The 16,625-nt window shown below is 36.4% G+C and overlaps 1 protein-coding gene and 1 pseudogene across 2 annotated transcripts; both read left to right on the forward strand.

The window, feature by feature from the left end:
• On the forward strand, nucleotides 1–6,332 carry LOC143585669 (uncharacterized). The gene is made up of 8 exons (XM_077067412.1): nucleotides 1–73; nucleotides 126–692; nucleotides 775–897; nucleotides 983–1,068; nucleotides 5,168–5,371; nucleotides 5,448–5,855; nucleotides 5,928–6,011; nucleotides 6,102–6,332. The coding sequence occupies exons 1-8, from the start codon at nucleotides 1–3 to the stop codon at nucleotides 6,147–6,149; spliced, it is 1,593 nt and encodes a 530-aa protein (XP_076923527.1). The 3' UTR covers nucleotides 6,150–6,332.
• Nucleotides 6,333–8,878: 2,546 nt separating this feature from the next.
• On the forward strand, nucleotides 8,879–15,063 carry LOC143585674 (protein NLP9-like; annotated as a pseudogene). The gene is made up of 7 exons (XR_013144574.1): nucleotides 8,879–9,034; nucleotides 9,141–9,220; nucleotides 10,637–11,639; nucleotides 12,344–12,388; nucleotides 12,519–13,235; nucleotides 13,581–13,704; nucleotides 13,786–15,063. The product of XR_013144574.1 is annotated as a protein NLP9-like (transcript).
• The last annotated feature ends 1,562 nt before the right edge of the window (nucleotides 15,064–16,625 follow it).

A 16,625-nucleotide genomic window follows, 5' to 3' on the forward strand; every position in this document is an offset into this window, starting at 1 on the left:
ATGAAAACATGCAGAGAACGTTACAGAGATCTTATTAAGCAATGCCAGTCAATGCATTCCAGTATTGGTACAGGTTCTCTAGCCTATGTTGTTGGTAACAAAGTTATGGATATGAGAACTAAAAGAGGATGAAAAACGAAAATCTGAAGTGAAACATGGAAAAGATTCTAATGTCGTTTCTGACAGATTAGAGTCTTCGTCTAATTGTTCTGATTGTGTGTCGTATGATGATTCATATACTCCATACAACGGTAATTGTTCAAAGTCAAGAAGTGAAGGGGACGCATCAGAATGCAGAAGTTCAAGTTTTTATGATTTTCCTCCTTTGCCCGTTACAAATTTGTTTGAAAATCATGGTAAGGATGAATGTAAATCAAATGATGAAAGGCATTCTGCAAGGCGGAAGCTGAGATTTGAAGATGATCATGTGTATGATTTTCAGATTAATAACAATGTAGATCTTGTAATGGATGTTTCCACATCTAATAATTCTACATGTACTGGTAACTCTAGAATTGAAGTACCTAGATCTAGTAATTTGGAATATGAAATAGAAAATGTTGAAGTACAGAGAAAGAAAGATGGAAATGAAATAGTGGTTGGAAGTCCAGTCCAGGTGCCGAACCACGGAAGAACCCGAAGTCAAGGTCAAGATAGAGTATCTGAGTGGCTTTGGACACTGCACCAAATAGGTTGGCCTTGGGTTATCTTAAAAGTTATCTTTCTTTGTTTGACCTGTTTGACCAAATTAAAAGGTTATTGTTTTCTTTTCAGTTGTCGATGTTGTTAGAACCGACAGTCATCTGGAATTTTATGAGAACACACAAAATTTAGCCAGAATGTCGGATATTCTTGCGGTTTATGCCTGGGTTGACCCTGCAACAGGATACTGTCAAGGTTATTGCTTTGACTTTTTCATATCTTTTTATAAATTATCCCTTTTGTTAAAGAAATTAATGCTACATTGCTACTAGAATTGCAGGTATGAGTGATTTGTTATCTCCGTTTATTGTACTCTTCGAGGACAATGCTGATGCGTTTTGGTGCTTTGAGATGTTTCTAAGAAGAATATCAATCAATCAATCAATCAATCATGCCCAGTAAAATCCCACCGACAGCCAAGCTATAAGTAGGGTCTGGGGAGGGTGGGATGTAGGCACACCGTACCTCTATCCAAAGGAATAAAGAGGTGGCTTCCAGAGAGACCCTCGGCTCTAAGTACATGTGTATGAAGCAAAATAAAGGAAATCAAAGTTTTAACAGTTATATAAAAACTACTACTAATTATAATAATATTAATAATAAGATCACTGTTTAACAGCTATATAAAAGCTAATAATAATTATAATAATAATAATAATAATATATGTAAGGGAAATACCATTATGGTATGTGACCTAAATAAGTTAAGTCTAAGCCCTGATGTATTCAATTCTCTCTAAAAATCCTTAACTTTAATTCTACTTCTCCACGAATTCCTAAACTCAACCATGTCCTCGGAGAGGTTTAGGTCTATCAAATCATGCCTAATCCTCTCATCCCAAGTCAATTTCGGTCGTCCTCTACTCCTCCTCCCCTCTATAGTAATGTTTTCTACGGATCTAACAGGATTCGTCGTCTGTCTTCTCTTTACATGTCCAAACCATCTCAATCTCCACTCTCTTATCTTGTCTGCTATGTTCGCCACCCCTAATCTCTCGCGAAACACAACGTTTCTTATTCGGTCTAGCCTTGTGTGCCCACACATCCAACGTAGCATTCTCATTTCTGCTACCTCCATCTTCCGCACTTGTGCCTTCTTGATGGCCCAACAATCTGTTCCATATAGCATTGCAGGTCTAACTGCTACCCTATAGAATTTTCCCTTTAGTTTAATCGGGAAACTCTTGTCGCACAATATACCTGTGGCTGCTTTCCATCTACACCATCCTACCTGAACTCGGTGGGTCACATCACTGTCTAATTCCCCATCGCTCTGTACAAATGATCCTAAATACTTGAACTTCGTTACCTGCGGGACCACCTGCCCTTCAATTGTGATCTGTGCGTCTTCATTGTCGTTTATCCCACCAAAATCACAGTGGAGGTACTCCGTCTTAGATCGGCTAATCTTTAAACCTTTTGTCTCTAAGGTTGTTCGCCACTCCTAAAGCCTCATGTTTAGATCTTGTTTTTTCTCAGCAAGTAACACAATATCGTCTGCGAACATCATGCACCACGGGAGAGTCCCCTGAATCGACTTTGACAACTCATCCAAGACTACTGCAAAAAGAAACTGGCTCAACGCTGACCCCTGGTGAAGACCTACCTCTACAGGAAAGAAATCAGTATCCCCCACTAGCGCACGGACACTTGTTTCACTCCTGGTATACATATCCATAATTATCTCTATGTATTTCCTGGGCACTCTTCTACCCTCCAAGCACTCCCAGAGCACCTGTCGTGGCACACTGTTGTAGGCCTTTTCTAGGTCAATAAACACCATATGTAGATCACGCTTCTTCTCCCTATACTTTTCCATTAATCTTCTTATAAGGTGTATTGCCTCTGTGGTGGAACGCCCCGGCATGAAGCCAAATTGGTTGACCGTAACCTGAGTTTCTCGTCTAAGTCTAACCTCAATCACTCTTTCCCATAGCTTCATAGTATGACTTAGTAGTTTGATTCCTCGGTAGTTACCACAACATTGGGCGTCTCCTTTGTTCTTATAGATAGGAACTACAACGCTGCTCCTCCACTGGTCTGGCATCTTACCTAATGTGAGAATACTATTGAACAGAGTAGTTAACCACATGACTCCTTCCTCCCCCAGACACTTCCACACCTCGATGGGTATGTTGTCTGGGCCAACCGCCTTAGACCTTCCCATCCTCCTAAGTGCATCCTTCACCTCTTCTCGTGTGATCCGTCGGCAGTAGCAGTTATTCGATTGTTGTCGTTGAAAGTTTGTGTTGTCATGTTCTTCTTGGTAAGCTCTCCCATTGTTAAAAAGATTGTGGAAGTAGGTTTGCCATCTTAGCTTGATGTCCTGCTCCTTGACCAGTACATGCCCATCTGTATCCTTTATGAACTTCACCGGTCCTAGATCTTGCCTTCTACGCTCCCTGGCTTTGGCAATCTTAAACATAGCATGTTCCCCCTCTTTTGTTTCTAGACTTTCATACATCCGTTTAAAGGCCGCCTTCTTTGCTTCCGCCACTGCCTTCTTCGCCTCTATCTTGGCCGTTTTGTAGTTGTCCCTCAATTCCACTCGCTCCTCCTCATTCGTGCACCTCATTAGCTCCCTAAAACATCCTTGTTTGTCCCTTATCTTGTCTTGCACTGCGTCATTCCACCACCAAGACTCCTTATGCCCACTTGTCTTTCCTGTTGTGACCCCGAGAGTCTCCTTTGCTACTTGGATGATCTTTGTCTCCATAGCTTCCCATATATGAGTTGAGTCCCCATTTAGTCGAGCCCGCGTATGCAGTATGAGTTTATCCTTAAACAGTAGGAGATTTTCGTTCTTCAAATTTCCCCATCGAATTCTCGGTGCACCTTTCTTCTCTCGAACAGTCAGCTTATTTCTGAAGGCTATATCTGTCACTAGTAGTCGATGTTGAGTCACAACTGCCTCCCCAGGTATGACTTTGCAGTCCTTCCACCAACGTCGGTCTCCTTGCCTCATCAAAAGGTAGTCAATTTGCGTGTCGCGTCCGCCACTGCTAAAAGTGATTAAATGAGAATCTTGTTTCCTAAAATAAGAATTTATAATACCTAGGTCATGTGCCACCGCAAACTCTAGAAGATCTGTTCCGGTCTCATTCCTATCACCAAAACCGAAACCCCCATGTACGGCTTGAAAACCATCGTTAGCCTTACCAATGTGTCCATTAAAATCACCTCCTATGCAAATCCTCTCCCCCCTAGGTATGCCCCTTACCACTGCGTCTAGACAATCCCAAAATTCTCTCTTTTCCTGATCCCCTAGGCCTACATGAGGCGCGTAGGCGGAGACTACTGCCACTACTTCCTCTCCTAGCACTAATTTCAACACCATAATCCTGTCATTATGTCTTATCACCTCCACCACACTAGTGTGTATTTCCTTAGCCACTAGAAACCCCACTCCATTTCTAGCTCCATCAGACCCCGAGTACCACAACTTATACCCATTACACTCAGCCCCTCTATGTCCTTTCCACTTAGTCTCTAGGAGGCATGCTATCTGAACCCTACGTCTTTCAAGCACATCTACCAATTCTAGCAACTTACCATTTAATGTTCCTACATTCCAAGAAGCCAAACGCAATATACGCTCCCTATCTTTACTCTTTCCTACACCCCTCGTTTCAGGACATGGTCTCAAGTAATAGTCATGGTTCCTACGCTCTATGGTTGCAACTAATCACACAAACACAAGCAATAGAACACCAAATCAATAATAATAATAATAATAATAATAATAATAGTAACAGAAACTAATAATAATAATAATAGTGTGTAGCAATAACAATAATAGTCAATCTTAAAATGAAAATAAACTCCAAAGATCCGGATCACGTATGTTCTAATGATAATAATAATAATAATAATACTAATAATAATAATAATAATAATAATAATAATAATAGTGAGAAAGGAACGAGTATACCGTGAAGATGATGAAGGCAGATACAGCTCAACGGCAGCTAGGTTACAAGAAGCTCACTCTTTTGCTTTGGGACCCCCAACGGCAGCAACGCAACAATAATTTTAAACTAGCGTGAGAGAATTGAGTGGATGAGGTAGCAATAGATCTGGTGGTCAAAGCTGAAAAGCGAGTACTGAAGCTGAGAAGAGATGGTAGAACGGTGGATGTACGGCCGAAATGGTGGCGGTGGAGAATGGAGATAAGACGATGGTGGTGGTGGCGAGTGGAGATAGAGAATGGTTGGTAGTAATGGTAATGGCTGTGAGGTTGCAGCGAGTGGGTTGGTGTAGCGACTACGATTTGATCTACGGGTAGATTGATTTGTGTTCTCCGGCGACAAAAATTTTCCGGTCAACGGCGACAAAAATTCTCCGGTCAACGGAGATGTTTCTAAGAAGAATGGTATTCTTTAACTTCAATCTACTTACTTCTTTATTATTTTTTTATGCATACATGTTCACTAATACTTTTTATATTCTTGGAATTTATTCTCTCAAGCGTGAAAATTTTAAAATGGAAGGAACAACGGGTGTGATGAAGCAATTAGAAGCACTTTGGCATATATTAGGACACGTGGACCGAGAAATGTTCACTCATTTATCACAAATAGGTGCCGAAAGCCTTCATTTCGCCTTCCGGATGCTTCTAGTACTTTTCCGCCGCGAGTTGACTTTCAGTGAGGCACTGTGCATGTGGGAGGTATGTATAATATATTCTTCTCTGTTAACATTTACAAGTGTGAGATTACTAAAAGTGCTCTTTTCATTGTTAGTAGATGATGTGGGCTGCTGATTTTGATGAGTCATTAGCTTTAAATCTAGAGAATAGTTGTCCCGAGCTTCTGCTTCTAAAAATCCCTCGGGAGTCAACAAAAGTCAAAGGAAAGGAAATTATTGAGAATGAAGTGGGTAGTAGTAGCTCGAATGGTGGGTCGGAAATGAAAAACGGAAATTTAGAACGGTTAAGTTCTGAAACTAATGGGATAAAGTCTGCACTGAACCACCCGTTTTGTGGGTTGACTAAAAGTTTGTGGTCAAAGAATGAGCGGTTTCAGATATGCACTATTATATCATCAACAAGAAACGGTGACGATGAATTGCCAATCTTTTGTGTAGCAGCTATTCTTATATTGAACCGACATAAAATCATGAGAGACACGCGTTCGATTGATGATTTGATAAAGGTTTGTTATAATTAGTTTTAATCTTTATATGTTACGGGATACTTATATAAATTTCGTTAATCTATGATGCAGATATTTAATGATAATATGCTGAAGATTAGGGTTAAGCGATGCATACGTACAGCCATTAAACTTAGAAGGAAATACTTTTACAAGGTTGATGCATATTAAACCTTTCATCTTTTTATTACCATTTTATACACTAGCGCGTTTTAACATTAATTTCTGTTTAATATTTAAATCCAGCTGATCAAGAATCGAAGTCCGGAAGCTTCGCCTACTTCAAGTTTATGATCAGAGGTGTCAACACTTGCAGGTCTGAACAAAATTTATTTTTTTATTGTGGCATGTACACTGTTAGACATTTTTTCAAGAATTTAATTTGAAGGGTATAATAGAAGGCTTCTTGCTTAGGTCACACATACAAGTTGTAAACTTAGAATTAAACTATTAAAAACTTATATTATAATATACTTTTCAACAAAGGAATAGAATATTAGATTTTAATTATTTGATGAATATTAATATATAATCCAACTGTTTGTTGAGTTGACCATACATCTAACTCGGCCCATTGTATTTGTGTGACCAAAATCTGTTTTTAAATATTTTGTGATGCTAATTTTAATTTAAGCCACTACAATATTAATATTAGAGAAACTTTAAACTCAATCTATATATAAGCGTTGATGATAAGCTACACTCGAATTCCAGTTGTCATCTAACTATAATTAACTTAAAGTGTCAGGCTGCAACTGAAATTAACTATCATCAAGTGTTTTATTAATAAAAGTAAAAGGCTTTACTTTCCCCTTTTAAGACTACTTGTTATGGATGCGCCATTTTTGTCTGCATCGCCTTTTTGGGGCCAAATTATACTTAAAAGTAACGGGGGCGCCATTGAAGTAACGAGATGAAGAGCATTTAGTGGTTGTATCAACTACAGGTTTAATTAATCAAAATATCTCACTCACATTGTCATTAAAGTTTTTTTAAAACAGTTGTTATTTTTTGTTAAATTATTACATCCATTTGAGAGCTTATTTAGTTATCCCCCTCCGTGTGCGTGACAGTCATGTGGCGACACTTTTCGTTAACTATCCCCACTCACAACACATGAGTCTTAAGGGTGAGTTAGTTAAAACCTCATTACTTACATTGTAGTGACATGACAGTTTAACATGACTACTACGCTCAATCTAAATCAATGTTTAATTTTGGGTATAATGTATTTTTGTGCACTACACGTAATGCTAACTATTAATCTTTAAACAACGATAGTCTTAAAAATTATGAATGAAATTTAATCTACTGCTCATTATCTTAAAATCAGAGTGATAGGATTTTTTTTAGATGCAAGGTAAATTTTCAGATTTGAACCGGTTCTCTTAAAATTCGAAAACATAAAAAAATAAGGACAACGCATATACAATAGTTATTTTTCTCAAAGGCAAGTACTTCATTGTTGTACGCTCAATTGTCACTAAATTGTAATAACCTACGTCTTTGTCACCTCAACATTTCATATTTCTTTGACACTTGTTTAATACGCAATTACACATTTACACCAAAAAAATACATGTCAAATGCATGGATCATTTAATAAATTATATATATAAAACTATTTTTATGTTGACTTAGACAAAAAAAAAATTTAAATACAATTATTGTCATGAAAAACTATTTTACTTTCTAGAAAAGCAATTAAATGTATCCTATTTAGACTTGCACAATTACAATTTCTTTTCTTCTAAATCATGTTTGAAAACACCATTATGCTATATGTTGTGGAAGACACTACGCTCCACCATGTCGATAGCAAATTCACGGAACACCGCAACGAGAGCGCAAAGTCGTATTGATGCTAGTCCTAACATGTCAAACATCAAAATCACATGACTAACTCACAACACTAAAACCCCAACCTAGCCACAACATAAAACACAACCGCACATTATAATATCGGTTTGGTGAAACAATATGGAATTGGCCGGTGATCGTGAAGCCGTAATAAGTTTGCGTATTCATTTGGCTTCCACAACGCATGGAATCCGTTTGACCATTCGATTTGCATATTGATTAGGTGGCGATCAAAGAAGCTCATGTACTTTGGCATGTGGCCCGAGTATCTTATGTATCAAAATTCACCTTTTTTTATATTAAACTCAACTTTCAGTTAAACTACAATCACATCAACTATAACTACATATATCGTTTTAACCAACTTTTACCTCTATATAAACTTAGGCCATTTAAGTCACTAGTGTTGATAACTTTAAAATGTAACAAAACCTAACCTAGAAGAGGTTCATACAGTTTGGTTTGATTATTAACTCAATCAAATTAACTAGTCGGTTTTCGAGGTCTGGTTCGTTTTGACCAGTAACCAAAAGTATAAATACATGCCATGAAAGTATAAATACATGAAAATTTCAGTTAATCGAGGATGCAAAAAGTACCCACTAACTACCTTTCAGTTAATTTCAGTTCGGTTTCATCAGTCGGATATAATTCCATTTAGGAGTGTGCGTGGTGCAGTTCGGTGCGGTTTTTGGCTAAAACCAAACCGAAAATCAAAACTTCGGTTTTTGGAGTTTTTGAAACCGTTCGGTTTCGGTTTTTCGTTTTCGTTCTGTTTTGCCATTTGAGCTTGAAAATTTTAGCCGAAAACAAAGTTGGCAAAAAATAATGAATTTATGTATAAATAATTTTGTTAATCGTAAAGTAATTGACAATTACACATTTGATAAAAAAAATATTTGAGTTACTTATTTATTAAATTCTTATAAATTACTTAATATAAAATATAAAAAAAACAAAAATTTAGGAACTAGGTTCGTTTCAGTTTTTTCGGTTTTTATCACACGCAAAACCAAAACCGAACCGTTAGTACGGTTTTTACAAAAACAAACCGTTGTTTTGTTTCAATTCGGTTTTTCGGTTTGTTGGGTTTGTTGTACGGCTGATTCCATTGATTCCTGTGATGACGTCAGTCAGTGAGTCTACTTTCTAATTTGGGTAATCCGATTCAAAGCTATCCTCTTCCTCTGCGGCTCGCAGAGTTTCGAGGTTTTCAACTCAATTCATTGTCACCTTCCGATACATATACATATATTCAAACACATATATTATTAATACTCATACTTATCTATCTTCAGGATCTAGGGCTTCACAATTCGGTAACTGCTACTCAATCAATCAATAATAATAATAATAATAATTCAGTTTTTAATTTATTTTAAGTTTTTAACTACTGTTTCATTAATTAGTTGTGTGTTTGATCAGTTTATTGGATTTGAAGTCAGTAGAAGTATTGAATCTGAGATTTGATTCCAGTTTATTGCGTTGAATTTGTTTCATCTGAGGTTCGTTTTCGAATTTCGACTTATTATTTTGTTCATACATATTAATTAGGTTAATATTAATTGCAAGCTTTATTCAATCACACACCAGATTAGATTAATTTTAAGCTTAGTTCAGTTATACCAGATTAGGTTAATAGTTTTTAATTGCACCGGACTAGGTTAATGTTAAGCTTAATTCAATTACACTAGATTAGATTAATTTTAGTTACATCAAGTTAGGTTAGGGGTGTAAGCGAGCCGAGCAGAGCCTGAGCTCGACTAGTTTCGACTTTTGAGAGCTCGAGCTTGTTTTGACTTGTGAGAGCTCGAGCTTGTAGGTTAATTGTAATTGCAGTAGATTAGATTAATTTTAAAGCTTAATTCAGTTACACCAGATTAGGTTAATTTCAAGCTTAATTCAGTTACACCTGATTAACTTATTGTTTATTACACCAGATTAGGTTAGGGGTGTAAATGAGGCTTGTTTTGACTTCTGAGAGCTCAAGCTTAAGATCGGTTGTTTCAATCTCTTTTTCTGAAGCTTGAGCTCGGCTTGTGAGTTGTTTTTTCAAGCTTGAACTCGAGCTCGAGAGCCGTTCGTTTCGATCTCCTTTTCTAAAGCTTGAGCTCAGCTATTGAGTTGTTTTTTCAAGCTTTAGCTCGGCTCGGACTCTCGGCTCATAACTAAATTTATATACGTTTTTGATTATTTTTATATGGTTTGATAAAAACCTTAAAAATGATTCTAAGCTTGGCTCGAGTTTGTGTACTACCTACCTTAAACAAGCCAAAGCTCGGCTCTAGCTCAATTCAATTACACCAGATTAGCTTATTATTTTTTATTACATCAAATTAGGTTAGGGGTGTAAACTAGCCGAGCCGAGCCTCGTTTTGACTTCTGAGAGCTTGAGCTCGAGATTGGTTCATTTCGATCTCTTTTTCTAAAGCTTGAGCTCGGCTCGTGAGTTGGACGCTTGGATCATATATAAATTTATATACGTTTTTAATTATTTTTATTTTTTTGAGAAAAAACCTTAAATGATTCTAAGCTTGGCTCGAGTTTGTGTAGTACCTTAAACAAGCTAAAGCTCGGCTCTATCTCGGCTGTGCAATCTAAACTAATACACATAAGTCCAAAAGAAGTGAAACTTAGAAATACACAAGGCTCGAGCTCAGGCTCGCTAACTAAACAAGTTTTGTTTTGAGCCTTGGGCTCAGGTTGTTTCGACTTTCGAGCGTTTTATTGATCTGAGCTTGAGTAGCTAGCAAGTAGCTCGGCTCGTTTGCACCCCTAGGTTAGGTTAATTTTAATTTCACTAATTTTTAGCGTGGTTCAATTACACCAGCTTATGTTAATTTTAATTATACCAGATCAGGTTAATTTTTAAGCTTAATTCAATTACACCAGATAAGGTTAATTTTGAGCTTCTGATACAGGTTAGGGTTTGGTGAGATTGAGATTAAATACAATTCCTGTTGGGATCGTGTAATCGGGTTGCGTTTGATACAAGATTGAAATAACAGATGAAGGAAGTTTAATTTGCTTGTGGACAGCTTTTGAAATGGAGTTCCCTTCCCCAACAAAAGACAAGCCCATGGGTTTCTGGGCTTCACCAAGAGCACAGATGGATAATCCAGCATCTTTAGATGGTTTAGTAGACCTGAAGACCCGTTCAACAGTTTTTCTGAGCTAATGAACTTTGATACTTATGCTGGATGGTGTACAAGTCCTTCAGCAGCTGATCAGATGTTAGCATCTTTTGCACTATCAGCCGGTTATGCACCTTATGATTACTCAAACTTCACAGAACAAGTTAAGGGCGGTTTTCTAGCAAATGATGTACCAATGGCACAAAATTCAATTAATGGTGGTGATTTCATGTTGCCTGTGAATTCTGCTGATGAAAATGACGGTTCTTCTCAACGAAAGAATGTTCAAGAACCTGGAAATGATATTATTCAGAGGCCACCACCAATATCTCTTGCTGAAAAAATGTTAAAAGCTTTGTCTTTGTTTAAGGACTTGTCTGGGGCGGGTATATTGGCTCAAGTTTGGGTTCCAATTAAGGAAGGTGATAAGTGTATATTAAGCACTTGTGGGCAGCCATATTTGCTTGACTAGGCGTTGGCTGGATACCGTGAAGTTTCTAGAGGTTTTACCTTCTCTGCTAAAACAGAAGCTGGTGACTTTCCCGGGCTTCCGGGTCGGGTGTTTACCTCAAAAGTTCCAGAATGGACTTCAAATGTGGCCCATTACAAGAAAGGTGAATACTTGCGTATAGATCATGCACTCAGCCATGAAGTGCGTGGATCTATTGCTCTTCCTGTTTTTGAAGATGATTCATATGAGAAATCTTGTTGTGCCGTACTTGAGCTTGTTACAGTGAAAGAGAAAGCTGATTTTAGTGCTGAGATGGACCGTGTTTGTCGAGTCCTTGAGGTAATTCTTTTAATATATTGGTTATTTAAATTGTTTTGACTGATTAATTGTGAGAAAAATAAGCTGTTTGGATAAGTAGCTTGCAGTATGTTATTGAAAACCACTTATCATAGAAGAATAAGCAAATAAGTAGTTTAATTAAGCAATCTCAAACACCCCTTACTCTAGGGAAGTATTCTATCAGGTTAATGCTTAGTTTTTTGGTTCTTTGCTGATGAAACTGTTAAAAAGGCTTCTTGGTTGATATTATATGAACATAAAGATATGAAAACAAGTAACATAGACACATAGTCATCACTGAAGGTAGTAATGTGATTTAAAGTATGTGACAGTTCAAAATTTTACAGTTATCTATACCACCGGACCCATATTGTTCAAATAAGTGATCTAAACTAGTTTTTCTTTCACTTTTTTGCATGTCTATGTGTATAATGCAGTAGTAAAATCCATTCATATCTCAGTATCTGTATCTATGTGTTTTTTGCTGCATACTTGTAGATGTCTTGCTTCCCCCTTCCGTCCTTTTATAAATAGAAAATAGTGAAAAATCGAAGTGTGGCTAAGGTTGAAATCAATCAGTAATTTGCTTTTTATTAATTTTGCAACAAGTTCTTAATTTTCATGTTTCCTGCACAATTCTTAAATCTATGGCTTTATAAATTAATCTTGATCATCATCTCTTTCCTGTTTCTGTACTTTTGCAGACTGTAAATCTGAAAAGCGTTGCACCTCCTCGACTTCATAAGCAGGTAATTTAATAAGCAGTGCTGGATTTTGTATCCTTATACGCGTCATTACGATATTAACTAGATTCTAGATATGATATTTGTTATGTAAAGTTAATGAAATACCTTTTTCTTTAAAACAATCATTCTGCAGTGCCTCTCAAAAAACCAAATGGCAGCTTTGGCAGAAATTACAGATGTTCTTCGAGCTGTATGTCATGCGCATAGATTACCGGTTGCTCTAACATGGATACCATGTAGTTACAACGAACAAGTCGGTGATGAAATCATAAATGTACGAGTTGGAGGGCGTAATAGTAATTCAACAGAGAAAATTATATTATGCATTCAACCAGATGCCTGTTATGTTAATGATAGAGAAATGCAAGGTTTTGTGCAAGCGTGTAGTGAGCATCATCTTGAAGAATCACAGGGTATTGCAGGGAAAGCACTTCAATCGAATCATCCTTTTTTCTTCCCTGATGTTAAAGAATATCATATAAGTCAGTATCCACTTGTTCAACATGCTAGAAAGTATGGTTTAAATGCTGCGGTTGCAATAAGGTTACGTAGCACCTATACGGGTGATGATGATTATATACTGGAGTTTTTTCTTCCAGTCAACATGAAAGGGTCTACAGAACAGCAACTTTTGTTGAACAATTTATCTAGCACAATGCAGAGGATTTGTAAGAGTTTGAGGACTGTTTCTGATGCAGAGTTATCAGGTGTAGTGGGGCCTGGTGTTGGATTACGTAACGGTTTGGATGAAAACAGTCTGCCAGTGGAGTTATCAACTACTGCTGATCAAGTTTCTGGAAATGCAACCGAGTCAACTGATGTTTGGACAGGAGCAAGTGCACCTGATCAGGTTAATACTGATTTTTAATAAAGTTAAACCAATATATCTCCAAAATATACTTGTAACATCATTAAGCTATAATACCAAAACAAAACGAGTCCATTAAAAGTAACGACACTTCAGCAATTAGCTAGTAACTTCAGTTTTTGTAAGGTTGTAAACTTAGAAATTATTAGTGCATCCATTTACCTTAGATACAGTAACAATACTCCTTGTGTTGAATATTGACACATTTACAAAAATTTCTTCTTATTGAAGAATTGGGCATCTAAGTTTAACATGGACCTTTGTTAGAAATGCATGTGATTTTAGTTGGCCAAAGTCAACACGACCCTTATCCTTTTAACCCTGCAGACGGTTGGTGGATCAAAACGTCAGTCTGAGAAAAAGCGAAGTGCTTCAGAGAAAAACGTTAGCTTAAGTGTTCTACAACAATACTTCTCTGGAAGCCTTAAGGATGCTGCTAAAGCCATTGGAGGTACATTTCCACCTTCATAATTATATTTCCAAAGTTATATAATTGTTCCATATGTTTAAACTTTTTGCTACTTTTTTATAGTTTGTCCTACTACACTAAAAAGGATATGCAGACAACATGGTATATCCAGGTGGCCATCAAGAAAGATTAACAAGGTAAACCGTTCGTTACAAAAGATACAAACGGTTCTTGATTCTGTTCAGGGTGTAGAAGGAGGGCTAAAGTTTGACCCGACAACATGCGGTCTTGTAACAGCAAGTGGCATCATCCAAGATCTTGAACCGCAAAAATGTTCAAAACTTTCCAATAATACCCCTGAAAGTACATCACCGTCACCACATCCTTCATCATCATGTTTTAATACCGAAAACCCAATTGTTAAACTTGAAGATGAATGCTCAATGAGGGTGGATAAGTTAAAGTTGTCTAATAGCATCCCAATTACAACTTCCAATAATGAATATTGGAGTCCAGTTGATGGTCAACCGAAAAGAAAAAAGTCAAACCGCATCTCCTCTCACAAAGCTTGACCTCCATGGCGAATGGTGATGACATGGATACATCAATGAATGATGATCGTGATCATAACCAGTCGACTTCCTCAGGCATGACAGAATCATCAAATGGCTCAATGGTGAACGGAAGTTCATCAAGCTCTCCAAGTTTCAGTGGTCTTAAAAACTCTAAACCCGATATGTTATTGTGTGATGAAGGATCTAAACTTACTGTAAAAGCTACATACAAAGAAGATACAGTTAGATTCAAATTTGAACCAACTTCTGGCTGGTTTCAGCTTTACGAAGAAGTTGCCAAAAGGTTTAAGATACAAACAGGCACTTTTCAGCTCAAATACCGGGACGATGAAGAGGAGTGGGTTCTGTTAGTGTGTGAATCCGACTGGAACGAGTGTCTTGAGATTTTAGAATTTTCCGGGACCCGCACTGTGAAGTTCCTTGTTCGCGATGCTACTTTTGCTACGGGCAGCTCGGGCAGTAGCAATTGTTTCTTGATGGGAAGTTCTTAAAATGACACTCGCCCTTTCAGTCAGTTCTTTTTCTGGTAAATTTGAATAAAATGGTTGGTTTTGAAGTCATTGCTTCCTCTTTGAAGCTTGAGCTTAGTTGAATTTGAATAATAATGTATGATAATAATAATAATATTGTTACATTACATGTATAGGTATGAAGAAGATAGGAGTAGTGAAAGATTTTCATCTGTTTTAATATGTTGGTATTTTGTACAAACAAATGGTCATAACCATATCAATATGGTTTATAAGTACCATAATATTTTCTTATTAGGGGTGGTTATTGTTTTGTGAAGGCCATGCTTGCGCACTTATTGTACTTTTAACTAGGGGTGCCAACGAGCCGAGCCCAAGCCGCTCGCGGGCTTCTTGAGCTCGGATCGATAAAAAGCTCGAAACGAGCTTGAGCTTTTTCGAGCCCGAGCCAAGCGCGAGTCTCATATGGGTAGCTCGTTTAGGCTCATAGAGCCCTAACAAGCCTTTCATGTTTTTTAGTTTTACCTCTTTTGGACTTCTATATGTATTACTTTCACACTGCACAATTGAGCTCGAGCTTGTTTAAGGTACTACTACATGAGCTTGTGCCGAGCTTAGGCTCTTTTAAGTTTTAAGTCTTTTTTCAAAATATATAAGATAATTAAAAACAAATATAAATTAATTAATAAATAACAAACAAGCCGAGTTTGAGCTTTAGAAAAAACACTCAAAACAAGTCAAGCTCGAGCTCTAGTTCTCGTAAGTCAAAATGAACCGAGCTCAAACTAGTCGGCCACTAGTTTTAACTAATTGTTTTCTAAATTATAATATTGTTAAAATTAAAAACTGGAAGTTATAGAAAGGCTTCTTGATAAGATTTAACATGCTGCAGGTGAAATTTCTTCTACATATACATAAATAGTAGTATTGATACTGGTTAGAAATTAATTCTTTCTGCATTTGGTAATTCACTGTGAAATTTAATAATCAGAAAAATTTAAAAGCTTCAAAATTTTGTTCTAGAAAAACAAGTAAATGAAATAAGAAAGATATTTTTTCAGATTTATAATATGAAAATAAATAAAGTAAAATGTATTTGTTATTTAGTTGTAAAGTTATTTAAGAATGAAAGAATAAGAATATATGCAAGTAGTTAGTTAATTATTCGACACAACCCTTTCAATAGCACAAAAGCCACTATTTTTTTAACCCTCAAGACGTGTGAAAATACTTTTATTTGTGTTTTGAGATTCCATTCTGATGCGAATATAGTTTAATATTTTTAGTATCTTGAATTTTGAATTAGATTTGAAATTGGAAATAAACGAAATGTTTGAAAATTCTATAATGTTTTTTATATGCAGTATGTTATTATTTAAAACTAGTTTGATCCTCCGTGTTGCGGAAGTTTATTTAAAGTTTTTTTTAATCGTTTTACTATTTTATGATGGTTATTTTATTTTTTAACGTAGTTTTGATTTAATTTAATACATATGTATTAGTTTGGTGTTATATTTTTTTAACGTTTGGGTTTTATCAGTTGAGATGTTTTGGTTTTTTAGATTTTTAACGAACAAACATAAACGAACACGAGCATGTTGATTTTTTTAAATGTACAAACATGAACATAAATATTTGTCTAATGAAATTGGAAGTTAACCGAGGATAACTAGCAACGTAGAACATGTAAAGTAGATAAATTAAATTAGGGTTTGAAAGTGTTTACCAATAAATGAGATCTTATAACCCATTTGAGGGCTATCAAAGTTTGGTAAGACACATAAAACGTAAAAATTATTTTTTGATAATTAAGGGGTTATTTCACAAATAAATGAGATGTTATAACTTGTTTAAGGGTTATCCGGGTTTGGTAAGACCCATGACCCGTGAAAATTATTGTTTGCTTTTGAAATGGTTT

Source organism: Bidens hawaiensis, unplaced genomic scaffold (genome assembly GCF_021521415.1).
Source record: "Bidens hawaiensis isolate Kalapana, Puna unplaced genomic scaffold, B.hawaiensis_p1.1 tig00034021_1, whole genome shotgun sequence".
NCBI lineage: Eukaryota > Viridiplantae > Streptophyta > Magnoliopsida > Asterales > Asteraceae > Bidens > Bidens hawaiensis.